Raw genomic sequence first — 20,920 nt, forward strand, 5'->3', positions numbered from 1 at the left:
GACGCGGTCTCCGTTAGGTTGGTAACAGGTTGCACGTTTCTGTCCAACTTGTGCCCAGTTTGTTTGTGAAGGATTAGGAAAGCCACGCACCTGTCATGTGACCTGTCGTGCCACATTAAACTTTCACTACAGCACGGTTTATTTGTGAACCTGAAATCTGACAGACGAGTGTTTTGCTGTGAGCCGCATTACTGGCCGTTGGCCACGTTGGAAGAGTTGCTTTTCCAAATCCCGTATCTAAATTAAGTGGCCACGAAAGGGCGTCTGCTGAAAGGCTACTTTAATACGTATGTCGTGTGAAATGCTGAATCACACAGCACGGTTAATTTGTGCCTGAGATCTGACAGACGAGTGTTTCGTTGTGAGCCGTATTACTGACAGTTTGAAGAGTGCTTTTCTTTCCTCTTGACACTTTTTAAGAGTACTCGACATTGTGAGTTATAGTCTCACCAGTGGGCGAGAGCTTAGTGGACCGGACAGTTTTTTAAACAGTGTGTTCATTACGTGCATTGCGTTTGGTGTTCAATTACTCACTTTTTGTCTTACGAAGAAGTGTATTGTCTTTCTTTTTCCTTTTTTTCTTGTAAAAAACACACAAAAACAATACTAACACCTGTGCCTGGGATATCTCTTATCTCAACACTGTAGCAGTACATGTATTATGGATATCGATATCAAGGTAATGACCTTCAACTTGCTAAGTAATCGAAAATCGAGGAACTCGTCAACACGCGACTCCTGTTTGTTGAGAAAATGATTTTTGTTATTTGTTTTTTTTTCTTGAAGACGAATATAAAATTGAGGTATGATCGTGTCTATCTCGATCCTGTCGGCCGTTCCTGTGAATTGGCCATTCTCTAATCTCCAAGCAGATCCTACGGTAACATAAGATAGTATCAAAAGCTGGCAGAGGAGTGAAGCCGGCTTAGGAGTGTGTTTCGCTACCGGGGCAAATGGACACCTTTTGGCTGACTACACTCCTTGGCCAGTTTGGTACTATCTTATGCCATCGTAGGATCTGCTTGGAGATTAGCCATTCTCCCCGTGCGTGAGGACAGGTAAGATGTGTAGATGTCTCCTAGCGACGTTTCCGGGCGGGCCGGCACAACAGGTCCTGTATCCTCCAGACACCACAGCTTTGTCATGTAAAGTACTGCGGGTATACAAGGAGGGGTATCACATACAGAGTTTACAACAAGTTGTGGGCATTTAGATATAATCAATCTGTTAGGATGTAGTACCGGGATAAAAGAGGCGACGAAACTAGAAAGAAGGGCCTGTTGGAAGCACGACACGTTAATAAAACAGACAATCACCGAAAGCAGCGGATGGATATGCGAAGAGCAAAACCCTTCATGAGTCTCGCCCTGGCCTGACGTCATCTGACGATCGTGTATTGTTTTTATCACCCCCCGTGCAGCCCTCACAAGTGGAAACGAGGTTCAGGTTCGAGAGCTGTAACCTTCTCTTGGTGTGTTTAGACCCGGTTGCCCCTGGCGACGACGACCGCATTACACCCGACACCCCGCGCCCATTGATTCCAAACAGGATTGATTTACACCTGTATTGTGTATCTACCTGTCCACACCTCAGCCGAGTCGGTCAAGCCTGGCGACGAGCGGCTGTTCTTGGCGATATTTCGACGTACGAGACGCCCTTGACGTCGTCTGCTGCGTCAGAAGATCGTTCCGAGAACGTGCCGGTGTCGGAGGGAGCGTGACTACCAGCTGACCGGGACCACCCGAGCGTACGCGAGTGTCAACAGGTGGCAGAGGTTTACGGAAATCGCATCGCTACGCGTGCCACTTTTCACGCTTGTGAGAACGCGAAATCGCACGGGAGGGGAGCAGAAACGACACAGGCGTAACCAACTAGGCAAGCGGATTTTCGGTGGTGACTTCGCTGCGCAAACCAACGTCACTATCAAAGGAAGCAGACAGCAAGGTTTCCTGTCATAGCAGAGAGGATTACAGATTGGTGAAGCTCAGTCAGGAAAGGAGAATGTTATAACAGAAGTCGGGGTGGTGTCAGTCTTCCAAACACAGTGACTGTGGCGGCGAGAAGTACGAGTGAAACGTAAGGAAGCTGTAACTTCGTATTTTTTTTACGATTCCTATAAGAGTCATCTTAAAGAAGGGCAGAAAATCCATCGCCATACAAGTGGAAACGACGGGGTCAGTCTTGGCTTGTCAAGATGTAAATTCAGAGACTGTTATGAGTCGCTAACTGTCTCCTTGACAGTACAACAGATTAAAGTAGTGATAAGAACGAATCCCGTCCATAGTAACTGCAGTGCTGCAGGTGTTCTTCAAGTGTAGAAACGTGCCACGAGAGTTAAGTCAAGCAGGATCGTTTGCCGGTCAATTGCCTTGTTTTAAAACATCGCCCTGGAGCGCCCAGGAACAACGTGAGCGTAACAGGGCTACAGTCGAGTGTTTGTGATCATCAAGGAGAGACAACAATGGGGTGCGGATCGTCCAAAAGTGCGGCTGTCGTGACAGATAGCCGTCGCGAAAATCTACCTGACAGGGAGGACACGCAATCTCGGAACAAGCAGCAGCAAAGTGCATCAGAAGAAAGACTTCCTCACAGAACAACGGAACAAGAAAAGAATCTGCGGAACTTGCCCGACTCAACAGTGTCGTTAGATCACAGAGACCCTGGCGAGGTGGACGATTATAGGAACTCTAGAGACAGGAGTGTGAAATCTGCCGATCAGATCAGCATCGCAGGCTCTCAGGACAGCGGGATAGAGACGTCCAACGAACGGCCGACCAAGGGCTCTCATTCCGAACTGCCGGATTTAGACGTCCTCAGGACAGGTACGTGTGTTACTTAACATACTTCCCATCTCTGTTGTGTAAGACACTGATTAAGATGAAAGGGAAAGGATAAACAACACCAACAAATTCATAGATTTTTGTTCTATGGCGGCAGACAGTGATTAAGTCAACTTCGCTGGATAGGGAAATTGTCATGAACGTCAAGTCGTCATGAACGCTTTAAGTCAGCTCCATTGTCATTTTATTTTGCTGTACCAATTGCTGTGTGGAACAGCAAAATTTGACAAAACAAGAACATTTTCCTTGAAAAAAATGCCCTGGGACAGGCAGCTAAGGTTATTCGTAATAATTTGTGGTAGATTAAAAGTTTGGTTTAGTTTGGCGCAATTAAGGAGATTATACAGAGACCCCCTTTGGTTTAGTTATGAGGAACTCCATTACTGATACACACGCGCACCACTGCTCTTCCTGGAGTCCTTTGCACTTCTGCTTAACTGATTTCAGCCATGACAACAATGTAATATATGCCTGAACATGAATTTCAAACGGCCTACATTTTACATATCTTACCTGTCATGGATTTTACATATCTTACCTGTTGTCCATTTCGTCTCAGTTAGACCTTCATATGACAAACGCATTCCGAGATGTAAGCTATCATGAAGTACCAAGATGGCGGAATGCAGAAGTATAAGTAAGGACTTATTTCGGAAATGGCAGAAATTATAGAATTAGAGTACAAAATTGATTTCTTTTTACGTCTATATGACGATGTGAAATTTTCCCAAGGGACAGTGACCATGGCAATGCTGGAAAATTGATCACATAATGATATCAGACGACACGAAATTCTAAAGATACTTTGATTATTTTCAGTTACATGTGCAGTCATACATGTATCTAGGGTTTTCGGACGGTGCGTGTTCCAAGGTAACACATGGGTCCTCAAACAAGACTCAACAGCTAGGGGTTAGAAAACGTGCTCTACCCTTTCTCAGTGTGTGTGCCGTGAAAGACACTGGTATTTTTTTAGGTACATAGTGTAATATTAACAGTGAAGAGCACGGAAGAGGCACTGGTACAGGAGAATCAGTATTACTTTCGTTGTGCTGGTTTGTCCACCATTGATTACGTTCCGCTGTTAGCAAAACACCCTGTATCTTAAGCCTATAGTTGCATAGCACCACGCTGCTTATGATTCCAGTGATGTAACGTTATACAGCAGAGAAAAGAGTGCACGTCAAATTTTGAGACATAAAGCCACAGCACCGAAGCCTTTAATGTGATTCGAAGGAATACCGACGAGTATCTCATTCTCGAGACTCCATGCTGCAGCCATATCCACCTCGGTTACCCGCGTTCTGTTTACCGTCAATTCACGGGCCTTTTGTCTCGGAGCTTTTGTTTAGAGTCACTTAAAACCGGGGTGAATAAAGCTGATGGGCTAGGAGATCAGGTGTGTTGACTTAGAAACTTAAAGCTATTTTAGTTCCGGTGGAAACTGTTTAGTATTGTTGCACGGGCGGGTGCTGGATAATACACTAGTGCGCGCCATACAAGAGGGGCACGGCGATACGCCGCAGTCTTTCTACTACCGATTGACGAGTGTGGCGTCAATGGCTGAGAGTAATTCTGTGTTTTTGTTTTCACCGCCGCCTTTGTCAAAACAATCACAACCGACACAATAGAACCGACAAACTTGGAAGTCGTCCAGCGGGAAAGGTTTACTTTGTGACTCTTAACTTTGTTTGGCGGCCATAGCAGACGTGGTTTAAGCACCACTAGTATTGTGGTCTAAGTGCTAACTTCCTGAAAGCTTTCATTGTAACATTACCGTGGCGACTACTAAAAGATGCCAGCTCCACACAGTATTAAGAGCTGTAGCGTGGGTCCAATGTAGTTTTGTTGGTATGGACACTTCTGCGTTGGAATTCAGCTATCTCCAGCACACATAGGATCTGTCCAAAATGCTTGATATCAATTTTTCACTAAAGTGAAGTATTTCTAATTGCTGCCTTTGTTTTGCTTCGAATGTTATACAAACACCTGTCTATACTGAATATAAGAATAACAAGTCCGGCTCGTGCGAGGTTGTTTTTCTATACTAATGGTACGTGTCCTTTCGTCTTCATAACCGTGGTCATGCCTTTATTTGCTGAGGTTGAAACGTCAAGTCTCTCCGATGTGTTCGTCGTCCAGTGCCGACAAATTTCATTTTGCCGCCTTTCCTTTAAGCAAGAGGACAAACTAAACCATGATTTGATATGGACTACTGTCGATGATATGTCTGGTACAAGTCGAGCAGGCTAGGGGCATATTAGTTTCTCTCGCAGTTGTTGTACTTGATGAAGGAAAGGTATGCTTCGTTGAATCACATCTCGAATCATTTCTTTGCATCCGATAATAATGCCAAAGTTAAAACAACTCTTAAAAGTACAACTCTTTTGATGTCACAATGATATGTTGTTTTCTCACGCAGTACCCAAAGCGGTGGCGTTCGACGTTCCCCTGGCCAACACCAGTGAAGGGAGCATCATCAGGAGACACCCGCCCAGGAGACTACAGGTCAGGTCATACCGTCATAGTTAAGTTAAGTTAACGTTACCCGTACATCTGTAACAGATGCTTAGGGGTGGCGCCCATCTCCATTTCTGCAGCCATTGGGTCACGCATCTGCGCAAGTCACTACAGCAGGAGGCTAGTCCGCTCGCAATCAGGTTATAGATATCGCACAAAAAGGCGATTTGTGGCTACATATAGTGATTGCGTTTGCTTCCTCTTTGATTATGTACATGTATAAAATTCAAACTCTATTAATGTATAGATTTCTAGGATTCTTACAATTATTACATGTATATGACTGTTACTCTGTGACCTGTACCAGTGGGGTAAAATGTGCAATAAGGGTCTTCATTCAGTCATGAATCATAGAGATTTCGTTGACCCTCACCCTCCCGTTCCCTTCTGCAGAGACTAGAATCGGTCCCACGCTTGACGCCTGCCATGCTGGAAGAGAAGCTAAAATCTGCAGAGGAGAGGAAAGAGATGGTAACAGTTTTAACTGTACTTTTTAACTGAACAAGCCACAGATAAGGAAATTTGCTGGTGTAAAATTGTGTACTCGAAGTCTCAAGCTGGTTTCATAACAATTAACAACATGTATTGCTGTCGTTACCAATCTAATGAATTAGATTAATGAAGTGATTACGAATCAAGCAGAATATCAACCCACTGTCCTACCGGTATTAGGCAGACATCTGGACCTGTAAACAAAGGGGTTTTCGTGTCAAACGAAAAAAAAAACCCACATAAAATCGAGAAGGTTGTCTGTTCGTTTCATTCCCGGGAGAAACTTCAGAGCACGTTAGCGTTTCAAACTCGTGCATGCGCAGTATTCTGCTCAAGGCACCGCAAGGGGACTGGCCGGGAGGCTGGCGTGCTCAGCTGACCTTTCCCGGCTGTTCGTGCAACTTTCTTTTCTTAACAAATCAGACGAAGGTCATCAGATCGTAACCTCCCTGACACATAAAGGAAAGGCCAATAACCTCGTAAAGGAATTCTAAAAGATCGTTACGCTGACAAGGACGAGAGGTTTACATATTTAATGACACAAGTGTCGAGGTGCACGTGACACAGTAACGGTCCTGATTCCTGTCTGATCTGTCTGGCAGGAGCTGCAGAAGAAAACCAAGTCCGCGGCCAGAACGTCACGCAGACATCGGCAGATCAAAGAAGCTATGGAGTTCGAGAAGAGTCTGAAGGAAGAAGAGGTAAGGACAATTTTGGCGTCATTCATCTTACTCAAAAATGGAAACGAGAAAACTGGCACAACTTAAAGGGGTTCTTGTGTCGGTTCCTAAGCAAAAAAAGGAACATCAAAAAGAAGGAAGGACCGTTTTTTTCGTTTTATAATTGTTTCTTTTTTCTGGCCAAGGCATGGCATTTTATTAATGCTCTTACTTTCACACACAGTAACGAAATAGGGTTGCCAACTATCTCAGCCTGAGTAGATCCACTTGTGGGAAACTGCGCATTACTGCCTATTTTACATGATGAGCTTGTGACCAATGCAGGGCCTTTAAGGGAGTACGCGCAGGTCACCACATGTACATTTCCATTTCCTCTTAGATCGACAGGACCCTGTCGTCCGCGGAGCGGAAAAGATGTCAGAAGCAGGCGGAAATAGTTGCCAAGCAACGCTTAAGAGAGGAACGTGCAAAAAGGGCAAGGGAGAAGGTAAGCTACACAACTACACGCTGTAGTTATGAATAAGCCATCAGAGACTCATCCCCCGTGACGCCGTGTGTGGCGTAACTGGTAGAGCGTTCGGCTCGGAATCTAGAGGTCCCGATCGCGAGTTCGGTACCCGCCGTGCCCTTGACGTTCTGTCATTGGGAAAATCACTTAACACGACCTTCCTCACTTCACCCAGGTGTAAAATGGGTGCCTGACTTCGGTCGGGGAGGTAAAAGAAAATACATGTACTACTGTAACATTTACCTTCTGTCTGTACTATGTATACATGTGGCACTGTTAATATAGGTTGCTAACTTGAGTGCAGTGCCACATTGTCCTTGTCTGTCCAAAACCAAAATAGAAAAAAAGAAGAAGAAAAGATTAACCCCCAAGCAGATCCCTCTGTAGAGAAGGCAGTATCCATGAGATGAAATGGTATCCATCCGCCAACCGGATGACCGATGGGTACCGCTACTGCTCCTTGTCAACAGGAGGATCTGCTTGGAGCCATAGATAGCTTGTTCTGTATCTGATCAGCGACAGTCATGAATACCCAATTCTCAAATACCATTACATGTTTCCGTAGCTATCTCATAAGTGTCCTTAATTGACAGTCTCCATCAGCAAGACTGTCCGGTAATTGCATTCAATGGGTCGTCAATAGGCCGATATATAATTCATATGAAATGACATCCACTTTGTTTCGCGATTTGTCTTTGTCAAGTTTTCTGAATACGCTTGTGAACGGGAAACGATGTTGGCCATCAAGATAATGACATGTCAGTTTAAGTTGACAGCAATCATCGATCATAACCCTTCTTCGCTGACAGGGAAGTTGGGGTGGAAAGTTGTATGAGAATTAGCTTATTCAACCATAGATATGAATGTGTCACCACATATGATCGACTACCTTTTGTCGTTTTTGTGTGATACATTGTATTAGCAGGTCATCTTTGAGATTTTCAGTTTTGAAGAAGATAGTAACGATCATTATGATGATGATAAATAAGATATGAGCAATCAGCCCAAGACAAGACTAAGTACCTACGGGCCGACATGCTTAACCGGTGATGATCGTTCTGATGAATGGGTGGGTTATGATGTCTCTTCAATTTCATTAGACTCGGCAGACTAGTCAGTGCTTTGGTAGCTGATCAGAACCCTAGAGACTCCATAGGTCGCTGGGAAAACCATAGAGATTGAACAAATAGAGGAGTAAGCCGGCCAGAGAAGTACAGCCGGCTAGGGAACAGCCTGTGACCTACGGAGTAATGAGGAAATGATTGTTCTAGCCGGCTGACTCACCTGGTGTACTATGACCTCATTTGTCCAATTTCTACAATTAGACCACCGATCTACGAAGCCTGCTAGAGGCTACAGAGCCCAGCCGTCCTGTAATGAAATCACAGTTTGCCGTTGTTTGTCCCCGACAGGCGCAGCGGCTGTCCAGTATGGATGACGTGGATGTTTCTTATGAGATGGAGAACGACGAAAACTTCAACGCTGATGACGGTAAGTTAAATAAGTTGCGGGCAAAACATGAATTCATGTGTTAGCAAAATTTAAGATACTTTAGAAGATTGTCCCTCTCGTTTGCAAGACGCCAGAGAGTTCTTTCACTCTCCAAAGCATCCTAGCATTTCATTCGAATCACTCACTCACTATCCGGTTTAGCATGTTAGCGTCCGTTGTTCCCTGTCTTACAAGGGTCTTGCAAGAATGCCTTTGCAAATAGCTCATGACCAAAGTTAATGTGATTTAAAACATTTCTGTCTTTCAGAGGACTCCTGGGGAGACCCTGTGGACCCCGAGCTTCTGCAGCCCCCACCCACGGGGACCACCACCAGGACGTCCGGGTCAGCCGTGTCCTCCGAGTCGGAGAGAATCTACGATGGCCGGTCCAGCCCGGTGAAGCGGGTTCATCCACGGCCGGGAGCTGCCCTTAGGAGAGGTCAGCAATTCTTTCTTTGTTTGGCTTTATTCTCAGTGGTCCGCAACTCAAGATATTTACCGACCTGAAAATTGATGGTGTTAGAGCAGTCAAGTCCTGTGGTGCGCAACTCAAGATATTTACCGACCTGAAAGTCGATGGTGTTAGAGAGCAGTCGTGTTGAACTGAGTCAAACTTAATCGTCAACTACGGTGTTCCGAATCGCGAGTTCCTTTCATCTCGGTCATTTGACAATACAGTAGAAGCCTCTGAATTGCAATTCGTGCAGTTATCCGGCTGGTGCAATAATGCGAAGTTATCTAGCTGGACCGCACCGGTTTGGGATTTTCCGCAGTTAACAGACGTGTGCGTTAATCCGAACTGGCTTCTACTGTATACCTATCAGGTTTCTATACTGTCTTACCCTTTTTGCCATAACCAAAGATGTAGATGATTAACTATGACATCTTTACTCTCATCCATCTAACAGGTAGCAGTGGAACTGGCAGTATCGCCCTTGGGCTGGATGCGCCCTTCTCGGGCCGGGTGACCAGCGCACGTACTCAGCACCAGTTAGACGAGCTGTTCGAGAGGAAGAATAACATCCCCGCCACCGATCAGATCACGGTGGAGGACGAAGATGATCATCACGACTTCTTCTCATGACCAAAACTCTGAAATACTGCTTTGTATGATAACATTAAGCTGGCTAGTACCTGTAATATCACGAGGAAAATGCCATTAAGACTTACAGTGAAACCAAAGACTTGCACATTAAGCTGATCTACTCAAGCTGATCATAGAGTCTAGCCTGGTATCCAACCGTATTATAGCCGTATTATAGTCTCCGTATTTGTGGAGAGGACAGAAGAGACTCGGGAGCTATAATTCAGCTGGATACCAGGCTACATAGAGACTCTATGATACATGCTTCATTTGAACGGCTCTATCTTAAGCTTCATGCTCATCCATGCACGTGACAAAGATGAACTGTTGGTAAACTAAAAATTTGTTTTCCAAGTCAATAGGGTATGGCTTTTCCTTATTTATTCTGATTTTTTTTACAATCTATCAACTTTCTTTTTATTTACCTTCTCATGTCCCACTACACCTGATGTGTCACCCGACTCACATATGCAACCTTGCCAACATATATCACCCTGAGAAAACTAGTGAGCAAAGGAATATTTTGGAGTTGCCTTATAATCTGCTACACGAAAAGCCTTTTCACTGTCCCCAAGTATTTATGGCCAATGCAAAGTTGTAGAGAACAAAAATTGTACAGTGTAGTTGAAACATCAAGAAAAACAACTATAGGATCATGTGCATGAAAGTTGTTAACAGATAAACTATTTATCAGAACATATTTGCTTAGCATTATGTGTTTGAAGAGTGTTACAGCAAGTTTAAGAGCTTGTGGAAATCTAATTTATTTTATGGACCACAACATTCTGTCCATCATTAGCATTTAGTGATGCAAATCGTGGTGTTAAAACTTGTACAGATTTTATGTTGTAGATATGATATCCTTATTTCAAAGAAGTGAAAATATCAGTCAGTCCATGCTTAGTACAAAAAAGTACCACCATGGTCTGCTTGATGATTCAATTCCAAATCTTATGATCATAAATCCACTGACTGTCTGTAGAAACAGTTGTTCAGCATTGTGGGTGTGACATTCAGACTTCAACGTTTGTACACTGTACTATAAAGAGACTCTAGGCTGAGAAAACAGATCTGAGAGGGTTGTTTTAGCTTGTTATAGGTTTAAGTGTCTGCACAACATGCTGCTACTAATTAGTGTTTAATCAGAATCCCCATCTGGGTGTGTTGTAAGCCTGTTTGGCAGAATGTACTGACTTACGGCTGATACATATCTAATATGAATGGTTAGACTCACTGTGTGCATCGAAAGATTCACCCAGAGACATTACAAAAGTGTACTTAGTGATAAAACTGACAATTTGGCTCAGCAGGCTACCAGTAGAATGTTGGATAGCAAATCTCTCAAAACAAGTCTCTCTTGTAAAACAAAAAAGAGAAAGATTAAAAACATAAATGTGGACATGTAGTAATATTGTTGTATGCAGATGTTGTTTTCATGCTGCAAACTGTGTGACACAGCATGTGTGAAATAAACACTGATGTAACATTACAGTCTTCTGCAAGTTTATTAATAGACACATCCTCTGTTACCTCTCCTTATCTACTACAACTGCACTTGCCATTAGGAAACGGCATTGAGATGGAGGTGGGGAAGAAATGACAGGAATGTTCTGGACATTTTGGACATTCAAACAATTCATCATTGACCAAAGTGGACATAGTTCTATGTACAGAGAATTATGCAGATATATGAGATCTGTAAGATCCTGTCTCCTACCATCACAGGTCATCCATCTGGCCCTTCTACGTCCCTGAATGACCACTCCCCCTCCCTGAATGATCCCCTCCCTGAGTGGCTACTCCCTCTTCTGTAGTGGGCCCTCCCCCACTCTGAGTGGTTGCTCCCTTTCCCGTAGTGATCCCTCCTCCACTCTGAGTGGCCCCTCCCCAATTGTCCCCTCCCCCTGCCCAAGTGGCCCCTCCCCCTCCATCAGCAGCTCCACCTCCTCCAGCGGAGCCCTGACTCGGATCTCCTTCTCCACCATGATGTCAAGGACGTCCTGAAGGTCATTAGGGAACCACTGCACTGCATCCATGTACAGCAACTGGGGAGGGAGACAGTGGGGTTAACACATTCTGTCTCTTCTGGGATACTGACTTTAACAATCTTTGAAGCAGATACAAGTAAGCTGTCTGCTGCAAATTAGCATGAATGCTGGGACAATTCATTGTAAACAAGATGCCTGGCTGGGTTCCCATCCTGCTTGTGTTAAAGATAACAAAAATATTTGCCTGACTGATCATGCTTAGACAGATATATAACAAAGTATGATGATGCCTCTAGGCAAGTATGGGGAGATGAAGAAGAGATGGTTTAAAATGTCCCTCACTCACTAACTATTGTTTGATTATACTGCTGCTGGGATCCCTGACGCAGGGGTAGGCAGCAGTCGGCTAGTCTTCACACCACGCTTCCATGCTGCTCTGTCCGACCGCACTCAAAGAAAAAGATATGCTTGACAAGTCCTATTCTAACATTTATGTCCAAATGTATGTTAGCTGGTACCTTTGCCCATGGACAGTTCTGCAGGGCTCTGTAGAACACAGCCTTGGCCTGGGCAGGGTTTCCCTGCTGCATCTCAAACGCCATGAACCACCTCCACATGAGAACACAGCCCCGGGCGGCAGGGGAGGTGCAGCCCCGCTCCAACAGGGACCTGATGCGATGGGTCACGCCTGTCTGGGGGATGTGGGCCAACAGGGAACCTGATGGAGGGAAGGGAAGATCAGGAGTTAGGCAAAAGAACTTACACAGGTGGTAAGGGACCTGATGCAATGGGTTATGCCTGTCTGGGGGATGTGGGCCACCAGGGAAACTATTGGAGGGAAGGGAAGATCAGGAGTTAGGCAAAAGAACTTACACAGGTGGTAAGTGACCTGATGCGATGGGTCACGCCTGTCTGGGGGATGTGGGCCACCAGGGAACCTGATGGAGGGAAGGGAAGATCAGGAGTTAGGCAAAAGAACTTACACAGGTGGTAAGTTGGGTAGCGTGCGTAGTCCAGTGGTTAGCGGCCCTGCCTCTGGAACTAGAAGCTGTGGGTTCGATTTTAGAGCTAGGGGAATTTCCTTGGTACAATGAACCTGTAAATACTGTACATAGCATCTGTCCTCTCTGTCACAACCAGTGGAAGATCTTCAGTGAGCTAAAACTGGTTCCAAATCACTTTCACTTTCACACAATGTATCTTTACAATCATTGTCTTAACCTTTGAAATAAACATCAATATGTGATTAGAAAAAAAACAACACATTTACCCCTATCCCTCACAGAGATCAACAAAAAGTATGAAAATCTCTCACATACTCTGGTAGTAAGTTAGGTACAGACATTTAGAATACAATCCCTGCTTTGCAATCATCTGTTTGCAAAGAACTTCAGCAGACATACAACATATGTTCACAAGGCATCTATGATAAATCCTGCTAAGCATGGATGATTGTTAAGTCCCATTACCATCTGCTTTCTTGATAGCATCATCCCAGTTGGTTGCCATGACAACAGAAGACTGACAGGAGATCATCTCCAGCCTCCTCATCTCTGCCTGGATGGCGAACAGGAAGGGGACGGGCGTGGCAGCTTCCTGCACTGCTCGGTCAAAGTACCGACGCAGCCGGCCGGCGATGTGGGACCTGAGATGTCGACAGAAATAAATGCATGAATGGAAGTTTATCTGTGACGGTAGTCAACATTATGTGACAATTTCAACACAATATAAAGTGCTTACCAACAAGCTTTCGATCAGTCCTCTGATCCTAATCAAGTTGACATGACCAAAAGCCTAAGTCACACATCCAGACCGGAAGTGTGATGGCAGCAAAGGGTCAAAGGTGCTTTGAAGTCGTTACTTTGTGTACGGATGTAGAGTTTAAAATGTAAAATAATGTTGACTACCATCACAGATGAATTTGCATTCAAGAAATAAATGCAGTTTCTTTCACGTATTTCAGATATTAATTTCTCAGATCTTTATCTTTAAATCCAAACTTCCCCTGAATGGACAGATGTTTTGGGAACTGAGGCGACAATATATATATATATACTGGGTACTACTCACCTAGACTCTAGTTCGATGAACATTTTGAGAAACTCCGGGTTATCAGGAAAGATAAGCAGCGCCCCCTGCAGTGCAGTTCTGACAGTCTGTAGGGATCCGGTACTGCATGATAGATGGCACTGCTGCAGCTTGAGGTAAGCAGAGGTCAATAATTCCAAATCCATAAAAGTCCTACACCTATGCTGGTCAAATAGATCTTCCTCTTTGCTGTACGCTTGACACAACCTTGTAAGTGTTGATAATACAGCATCAAACACTTCTGCAGATGCCTGCACCCCTATTGTCAGGTACTGGAACAGTCCATAACACACAGTCAAGTGCACCAGGAAGCTTCCACTCGGACATGGTGGGGGAGGTTTGGTGTCTGCCCCCTCGCACCCTGCTGTCTCATAGCCAGAAAGTTCTTCCTCCAGAGTCTGCTGATAGTTCCTTCTGGCCTTCAGGACTCGAGTGGGTGATACCACTTGGTCTGACAGTGGGGTGAACTTCCCCTTCTCACCCAGTGTGCACAGGAGGTGAAGAGCTTTGTGCGACGTCTCCCTGTCTGACACGGCTTCTGATGGCTTCATAAGGACAGTTGAATCTCCTCCTGTCAGGTCAAGTTCGAGCTCTGCGTACGTCCTGTACAGCTCATACACTGCCTGCCTGTCCTCAGCTGACCCTTGACCCACTGAGCTCAGAGCAGTGTCAAACACCTTGCAAGCCTCCTCCTTGTTGCCTAGCAACCATTCCAGCTGTGCGTAAGCCCCCCACAATGCCAGGTTGTTTCTGTTCTGGTCCTCTTTCAGCAGACGTTTGGCAAGCCTCCGGACGGTCTTGCTCTGACGTTTCAGCTGTTTTTTGTCCTTCGAAGTCTGTGAATGTTCGAACATGAAGAATGTTAATGCTTTAACCCACATTTGTATTCATATAACTATGGTCCATCAGTACTACTAATAAGGAAATTTCCCACCACAGAATCACAGGGAATGCCACAATTGGGTTTATTCCTCAAAGGTATGTTTACATGACATCATCTGTCAAAACACACCATTTACTCACAAGACACAAGCAGCAAGCTGCAAACTAGTAGTACATCAATCTCAAAATCTGAACTATCGTGTTTGAGAACCAGGAGTCTGGTGTTTCATTAATTCTTGGCGATCCTTAGGCCACACCAATTAAATATGTTGGTTCACGGATTTTTAGAAAATAAAAAAAAATGCTGAACTGTAAAGACATCATGAAAACAAAGCCTGAGGACCAGGTGTATATCTTGGTACACTTAATTTTATGGAGTGGACATGGTCATATTCATGTTTTCCTCCCTTCTCGTTACTTTTATGATATCAGCTTACTATATTTTCAATAAAAAAATCTGTGAACCAAAAAATTGAATTGGTGTGGCCTTACCTGCAGAGTCAGGACAGCTGAGGCTTCATGCTGCAGCCAGGCCAGGACCAGCTGCAGCTGTTCTGCACCTGAGAACACCTGCAGCACCTGGCTGAACACATTCTGCACAAACTTCTGCAGGAGTTTGGTTTCTCTCTGCTTGGGTTCCCCACTTTCTGCCCAGCTGTTCATGCTGGCAGCACCACTGCAAGCAGGCATCCAGCCAAGGCTGTGATGGGCAGCCCTGGTAGAGAACAGACCTTGCTTCTCCTCTAAGGCAGTCTTGAAATGTCTGTGCGTGTGGAAGCTGCAGGGAAATGATATGTTTCAAAAGCAAAAAACATTCATAATTGTAGAAATTCTTATCATGCTAGAAATCATGTAAAGGCTAACTTCATATTTGCTGTACCATACATTCAGTGGGTCCTTTGGCTTCCACTGTCTCAGAAAAAGAAGTCAAGAAGTTATGGTTTAGCATTAGACTTAAGACATAGTCTGTATATAGTACAGTAAGTAATGGCTTACTATACTGTTAACCATTTTTTGTCATTTTTTGTCATTTGCAATTAGCAATCGGGCAAGAACTTACAATAAACTCAAACTTCATCATTACATATGAGTACCTGTCTCTGTTGTCAGGCCCTTACCTATGTGAAGAATGTAATGGTACAGTCCTAACTCCCAGGAACTGCAGGAAGTGGAACACCAGCTGCAGCCTGCTCCCCTGGGAGCCGAGCTGGAACAGGCAGTCGGACACGTCGTCAAACAGAACCAGCCTGTCAGGGTCCTCACAGTCCTCCTCCGTCTCTCCGGCCTTTGTGTCCGGTCTCCATGGCAACCAGTGCACCCGTTCCCGTCCGCTCTCGATGTCCAGCCAGGCCTGACTCCTGGATGCTGACTGGCTCAGAACCTCCTCTTCCTCATCTGCTTCATCCGCTTCATCATCTAGGCAGAAGACAGGTGTTCATCTAACTTTGAGTCAAACGTGTTACACATATTGTATGTACTTTACGTTACAATTTTAAGACCCTACATCCGTACACAAAATAAAGCCCTTACCAACTTAGCAGGTGACTTAGGCTTTGGGTCATTTCAACTTGATAAGGATCAGAGGACTGATCGAAAGCTTGTTGGTAAGCGCTTTATTCTATGTTTAGATATAGGGTCTTAAAATTGTAACATAATGTTGACTGCTGTCACAGATGAACTTACATTTGAATATCGTATCCACTTTGTACATCAATTATGATTTCACAAACTCTCGCAAAATTCCAATCACTTCATAGCAGCTCTAAAGATAGAATCATGATCACCTGTTTGTCATGATACAGCTGAGACCAAAAGATGTTTTGTATATACATGACTATACAGTAAGAAACTAACTACTGTAGTCTCTTCCTTCTTCATCCTTTTTGGTACAGAAAAAGCTGCTTAATTGCACACCCCATTTGCCAGTGCATTTCGTGCAATTATCCAAATGGTGTAACAAAGCGAAGTTATTAAGCTGAACCACACCACCATGGGATTTTGGGATTCCATGCAATTAACAGAAGTGTGCTATTATCCATTTTGCAATTAAGTGGCTTCTACTGTACTACAAACCAATGACCTCCCACCTGCTGTCACATCCATCTCCCATCCTCCCTTCTCCTTTTTCTCCTGCCACGCCCTCCAGCCCCGAGCTCCGTCCTCCCCCACCCTGGGGGCACTGCTGTCCCAGAACGGCTCGAAGAACTCCACCTGCAGGTACAGATAGTGTTTTGGTAGCACAGTGTGTCAGCTGCCTATTCAGGGCTTGAAATTCATTTTAGGGATTAGGTGCGCTGGTGAACCCAGCCTTAGAAACTGGGTGCACAAGAAAAAATTTGGGTGCACCACATAAAATAAAGTAGAATGTCAGTATGTTCCTAATTAAAAAACAAAAAAACTAAATAGAAGTACTTCACGAAATGACTTTTCAGCTTAAAAAAATAAAAATATCATTGGAATATTAGGCCATGTTGATTTGATTAGAAGACAACAAGAGCGAAGTCAAGTAGAGTTTATAGTCAATTGCACCAAGTTTCTACAGTCAAAGGTACAGAGACAGTTAGCCTTTATTACATGGAGATGGGATTTTAAAATGCAGTGGGAGTCCAATAATCCACCAAACAGATTCCTTTGTAGCAAAATTGACCAATTACCATTGTTTTGAGTATTGCCAATTCTCAAGTTTCCAAAGACAATCTGGTCCAGGTTCATGTCCGGACCTGGAAATGATCCTCTGGATCTGAATTTTCTGTATTGGTACCTCCCCCAACCAACAATAGATTTTTTTCTTTCTGTCCTTTCACATCTTATTCTTTAACTTTAGATTCATTTTGGCATTCTATGGCATTAGTTATCTGTTTTCTGATACTTTTTTTTCAATCTACGGAATATTTGTGCTCATTTTACAGCTGCTTTGCACAATTTATTGTGTGGTCGAAAACTTTTTTTTTTGTGTGGAAATGGCCGAAAATTGGTGCGAGCGCGGATGTCATCCATATAATCAACTCAACGTGGCCTTACAATAACCTGAATTCCAATTTCAAATTCTTAAACAAGTACTATGACAGAACTTTTATCATCCTTCAAACACTTAGTTGTCAAGAATATGGGGTGTAGTATCATGCTTTGATATCTTTACAAACAAAAACCTTCACTAACATTTATACAGAAAGAGCACAGCTCCACTTTTGGGTGCACCAAGGACTTAGGTGCACATGCACCCAGTATTTCAAGTCCTACTTTCATTCACACGGAGTATCTACATACGGATGTACATTACATGCCATACATTACCTGTCCCGACACAGGTGTGTTTTCTGCCACAGTGGTGGGACGGAAACAAGTGAACTCGACGAGTGCCTGGTAAGAGGAAACAGCCTTCTCCACATGGCCAGCCTGCTTCAGGAAATGGCACTGCTGCACAAACAGCTCTGAAACAGAGAGAAGCAGGGAGTCAGAGAAGAAGACAAACTATATACAGTAGAAGCCAGTTAATTGCCCAACAAATAACTGCACACTTCTGTTAATTGCACAGAATCCCAAAGTCAGGTAGTACAGCTGAATAACTTTGCTTTGTTGCACCATCCGGATAATTGCACAAAATGTGCTGGCAAATGAGTGCAATTAAATGGCACCTGCTGTACATGTACAAGGTACGCCAAGATGAGGGCTCAGAGGTAAACTTTATCTGAAATATGAGGAAAGGAAAATAAACTAATATCACCTTACCCGGAGTAATAGAAGTTTATTTGCAAGTTCGTGCCCGAGGGCTAATTGCAAGTACATACCTAACAATTGTCCCTCTGTATGTGGTAGAGGCTTGTGGGACTTGAATGTTCCATCCAGAATGGCTCTCAGTTTGCTGATACACTTCCCATATAGAGTGTGCACTTTGGATGTTGTAAAGGTACCAAAGTGAGACTGGGAAAACATCAAGTATTCCCTCAACACTGCTGGGTCGTTCGGGTATTTGAATGCAAATTCTTTCCACTGATTGGTGAGTTTCTTATTGTCCCAGAATTCCCTGCACAACTTGAGATGCTGAAGTGTCAATTTTGGGTGAGAAGGGTTCATCTCAATAGCTCGCTCCAAGATGGCAACCTTCTTCTCCATCACTGCTAATGAAGTCTTCTTGCGTTTCTCCCTCTCCGAGTCAGAGTACACAGTGACAGGTCCGTGCTGCATTGCTCTATCCTGGAAGGTCACAAATTCCAACCATGTCTGCACATCGTGTGGGTTTTCCCTGAGCGTTCTGTTATACTCTGCGGTGAGCCTGGTAATATTCTCCTCTGTGGTCTCTCCCACCTTCTCCATCTGTTCTTGTTTCTCATGTCCTTGCTCCTGTTGCTTTACTTGAGTTTCATTCACCCAGGCATGCCCTTGGATGTGCACCTGTGTGGGAGTGGTGTACACAGGCTGACCTTTGTTTTCTGATGAAGAACCTTTGACCCCTTCAGATGACCTGTTCAGGGGGATGTAGTGTGAACTCTGAACCTCAGACTGAGGTTTACCCTGACTGGTCCTTACGACTTCCACCCTCATTACCTTGTCGTGCAGCACTTTTGCCACTTCCTTCTCACTACAGTATCGTGAGTCGTGTCCTCTCTTTATCTTCCTCTTCTTGCCTGACTTCTCACTCCATCTTATCCCCTCTCTCTTGCCCAGGCCCAGACAGGACTGTCCGAACCGTCTGTAGTTAGCCAGCTGCAGGCGGTACAGGGAACCGTACACCAGGTTCTCCTTGTCGGGTTTCTTGTCCACTCTGAAGGCACTTTCAGGTCGCAGGCCGGCATCCTCAATCCAGATGGTTGTAGCAGCTGCAGTGGTCCTGGTAGTCTCGACTGGACTGAGTATGGTTGAAAAAACAGACAGATGGTAATGTGTGTTCTCACTGTTCTGTACTACTAATATACTGTAAATGCAGAAATTTTTGCAGTGGTTTCTTGTTCGCAATGCATATTTACTGCGAACTTAAAACCACCGCGAACATTTTTTAAAACACGTGTATTACACCCTATCATGTAAACAGGTGAACACACTTTGTATCTGATTACCATTCTCTGTTGGTCAGCTTTGGGGTGCTTTAGCCAGCCCAGTGTGGTAAGCACTGGCCTGTTTCTGCCAGCCTGTAATCTATCTCTCATCCAGTAGGTTTAACATAATTAACATCACACTATCATTTTCTAACATGTTTGTCCAGTAGATGATATCATATTGCTAACATACATTTTACTTACGCTTTATCACCGGGTGTCACAGTTTTCTCTGATGAATCTTTGTCTCTGGAGGTCTTGTGCTTTTTGTGTTTGTGCTTGTGTTTATGTTTGTGCCTGTGTTTATGTCTGCTGGACTTCTTATGTCGATGTGCCCTCCTCTCATCTTCTTCCTCCTGTGAGTCTCCATCTTGCTTCCTGCTGCCATCATTCACTCTGATGTCCTTCTTGTTGCCATGGTAACTGACCCCGCCCTTCCTTTCATCCTCCTCCCCACTGCTGGGACTGCTGCCAGGCTCTGTTTTCACTTTCTTCAGGGGTTGGGGTGCATCATCTCCACTGTCCTCCGTCTCACTGCTGGAGGACCTTAGGATGTAATGGTGGAAACACATATTTGAGTCATATATTTCATGCTTGATTTATGTTACCTTGACGTATGTGTATCATTGATTTTGAGTTCACCCTATGTTTACTTTCTGCTAATTCAAAGTCATATTTTGTTGTATATTTCTGTTGTTATATCTTGTATTATTTTAATCTGGACTCCAGGAAGAGTAGCTATATACTAGTAACATAACGTTAGTATCAACTAATGCCATAATGGAGGGTTTTCGGAAAACCCTGTCCAGTCCAGACAGGGAAATGGGGCGGAAAACCCTGTCCAGTCTGAAAACAGGGTCTGCACAGGGGTTCCTGGCAATGCTTAAAACTATTACTCCAGACAGCACTTACACTAAACTGATACGCATAACTATAGAATCAGCAGCATAATGAGTGACCCAAAGGTGCAATATGCATGCACACAAAGTCAGTTCTGTCAAATGCAAAGTACCCAATTAACACTTATCTGGTAGGACATGAGGGGGAGAGAATTACACCCATTGTCCATCAAACAATGGATAGTGAGTGTCCGTCAATTTCGGGTTGTTAAATAGTGGCAATACATTACAAAGACAGGCTTTGAAAGGTTTTCTTTAAATGATAAGTGTGCAGCACTCATTTCGAGAGCTGGTCTGTTTAAATCCTGGTTTAATAGAATGACTGCGAACGGTTTCAATATCAACACGACTTTAGTACACAATGTTATAACTACAATGCACTACAATAAAGCCGAGATGGCATTTTTCAAGCCTT

At 44.2% G+C, this 20,920-nt stretch overlaps 3 protein-coding genes across 3 annotated transcripts; 2 read left to right on the forward strand and 1 right to left on the reverse strand.

The window, feature by feature from the left end:
* The first annotated feature begins 1,267 nt into the window (after positions 1-1,267).
* On the forward strand, positions 1,268-5,760 carry LOC118424931. Its single transcript, XM_035833740.1, has 3 exons — positions 1,268-2,822; positions 5,263-5,353; positions 5,754-5,760. The coding sequence occupies exons 1-3, from the start codon at positions 2,462-2,464 to the stop codon at positions 5,758-5,760; spliced, it is 459 nt and encodes a 152-aa protein (XP_035689633.1). The 5' UTR covers positions 1,268-2,461.
* LOC118419320 lies at positions 5,757-9,801 on the forward strand. The gene is made up of 6 exons (XM_035825685.1): positions 5,757-5,831; positions 6,455-6,553; positions 6,912-7,019; positions 8,453-8,531; positions 8,800-8,970; positions 9,440-9,801. Exons 1-6 carry the CDS (start codon positions 5,787-5,789, stop codon positions 9,613-9,615), a joined length of 678 nt encoding a protein of 225 aa, XP_035681578.1. The 5' UTR covers positions 5,757-5,786; the 3' UTR covers positions 9,616-9,801.
* Positions 9,802-10,071: 270 nt separating this feature from the next.
* Positions 10,072-19,717, reverse strand: LOC118425103 (nuclear exosome regulator NRDE2-like). Its single transcript, XM_035833925.1, has 10 exons — positions 19,686-19,717; positions 18,362-19,419; positions 17,868-18,004; positions 16,661-16,784; positions 15,692-15,989; positions 15,066-15,351; positions 13,674-14,527; positions 13,073-13,248; positions 12,122-12,321; positions 10,072-11,660 (listed from the first exon to the last, which is right to left on the reverse strand). Exons 1-10 carry the CDS (start codon positions 19,715-19,717, stop codon positions 11,412-11,414), a joined length of 3,414 nt encoding a protein of 1,137 aa, XP_035689818.1. The 3' UTR covers positions 10,072-11,411.
* Between the last annotated feature and the right edge of the window lie 1,203 nt (positions 19,718-20,920).

This window comes from Branchiostoma floridae, chromosome 1, assembly GCF_000003815.2.
Source record: "Branchiostoma floridae strain S238N-H82 chromosome 1, Bfl_VNyyK, whole genome shotgun sequence".
In the NCBI taxonomy this organism is placed as follows: domain Eukaryota; kingdom Metazoa; phylum Chordata; class Leptocardii; order Amphioxiformes; family Branchiostomatidae; genus Branchiostoma; species Branchiostoma floridae.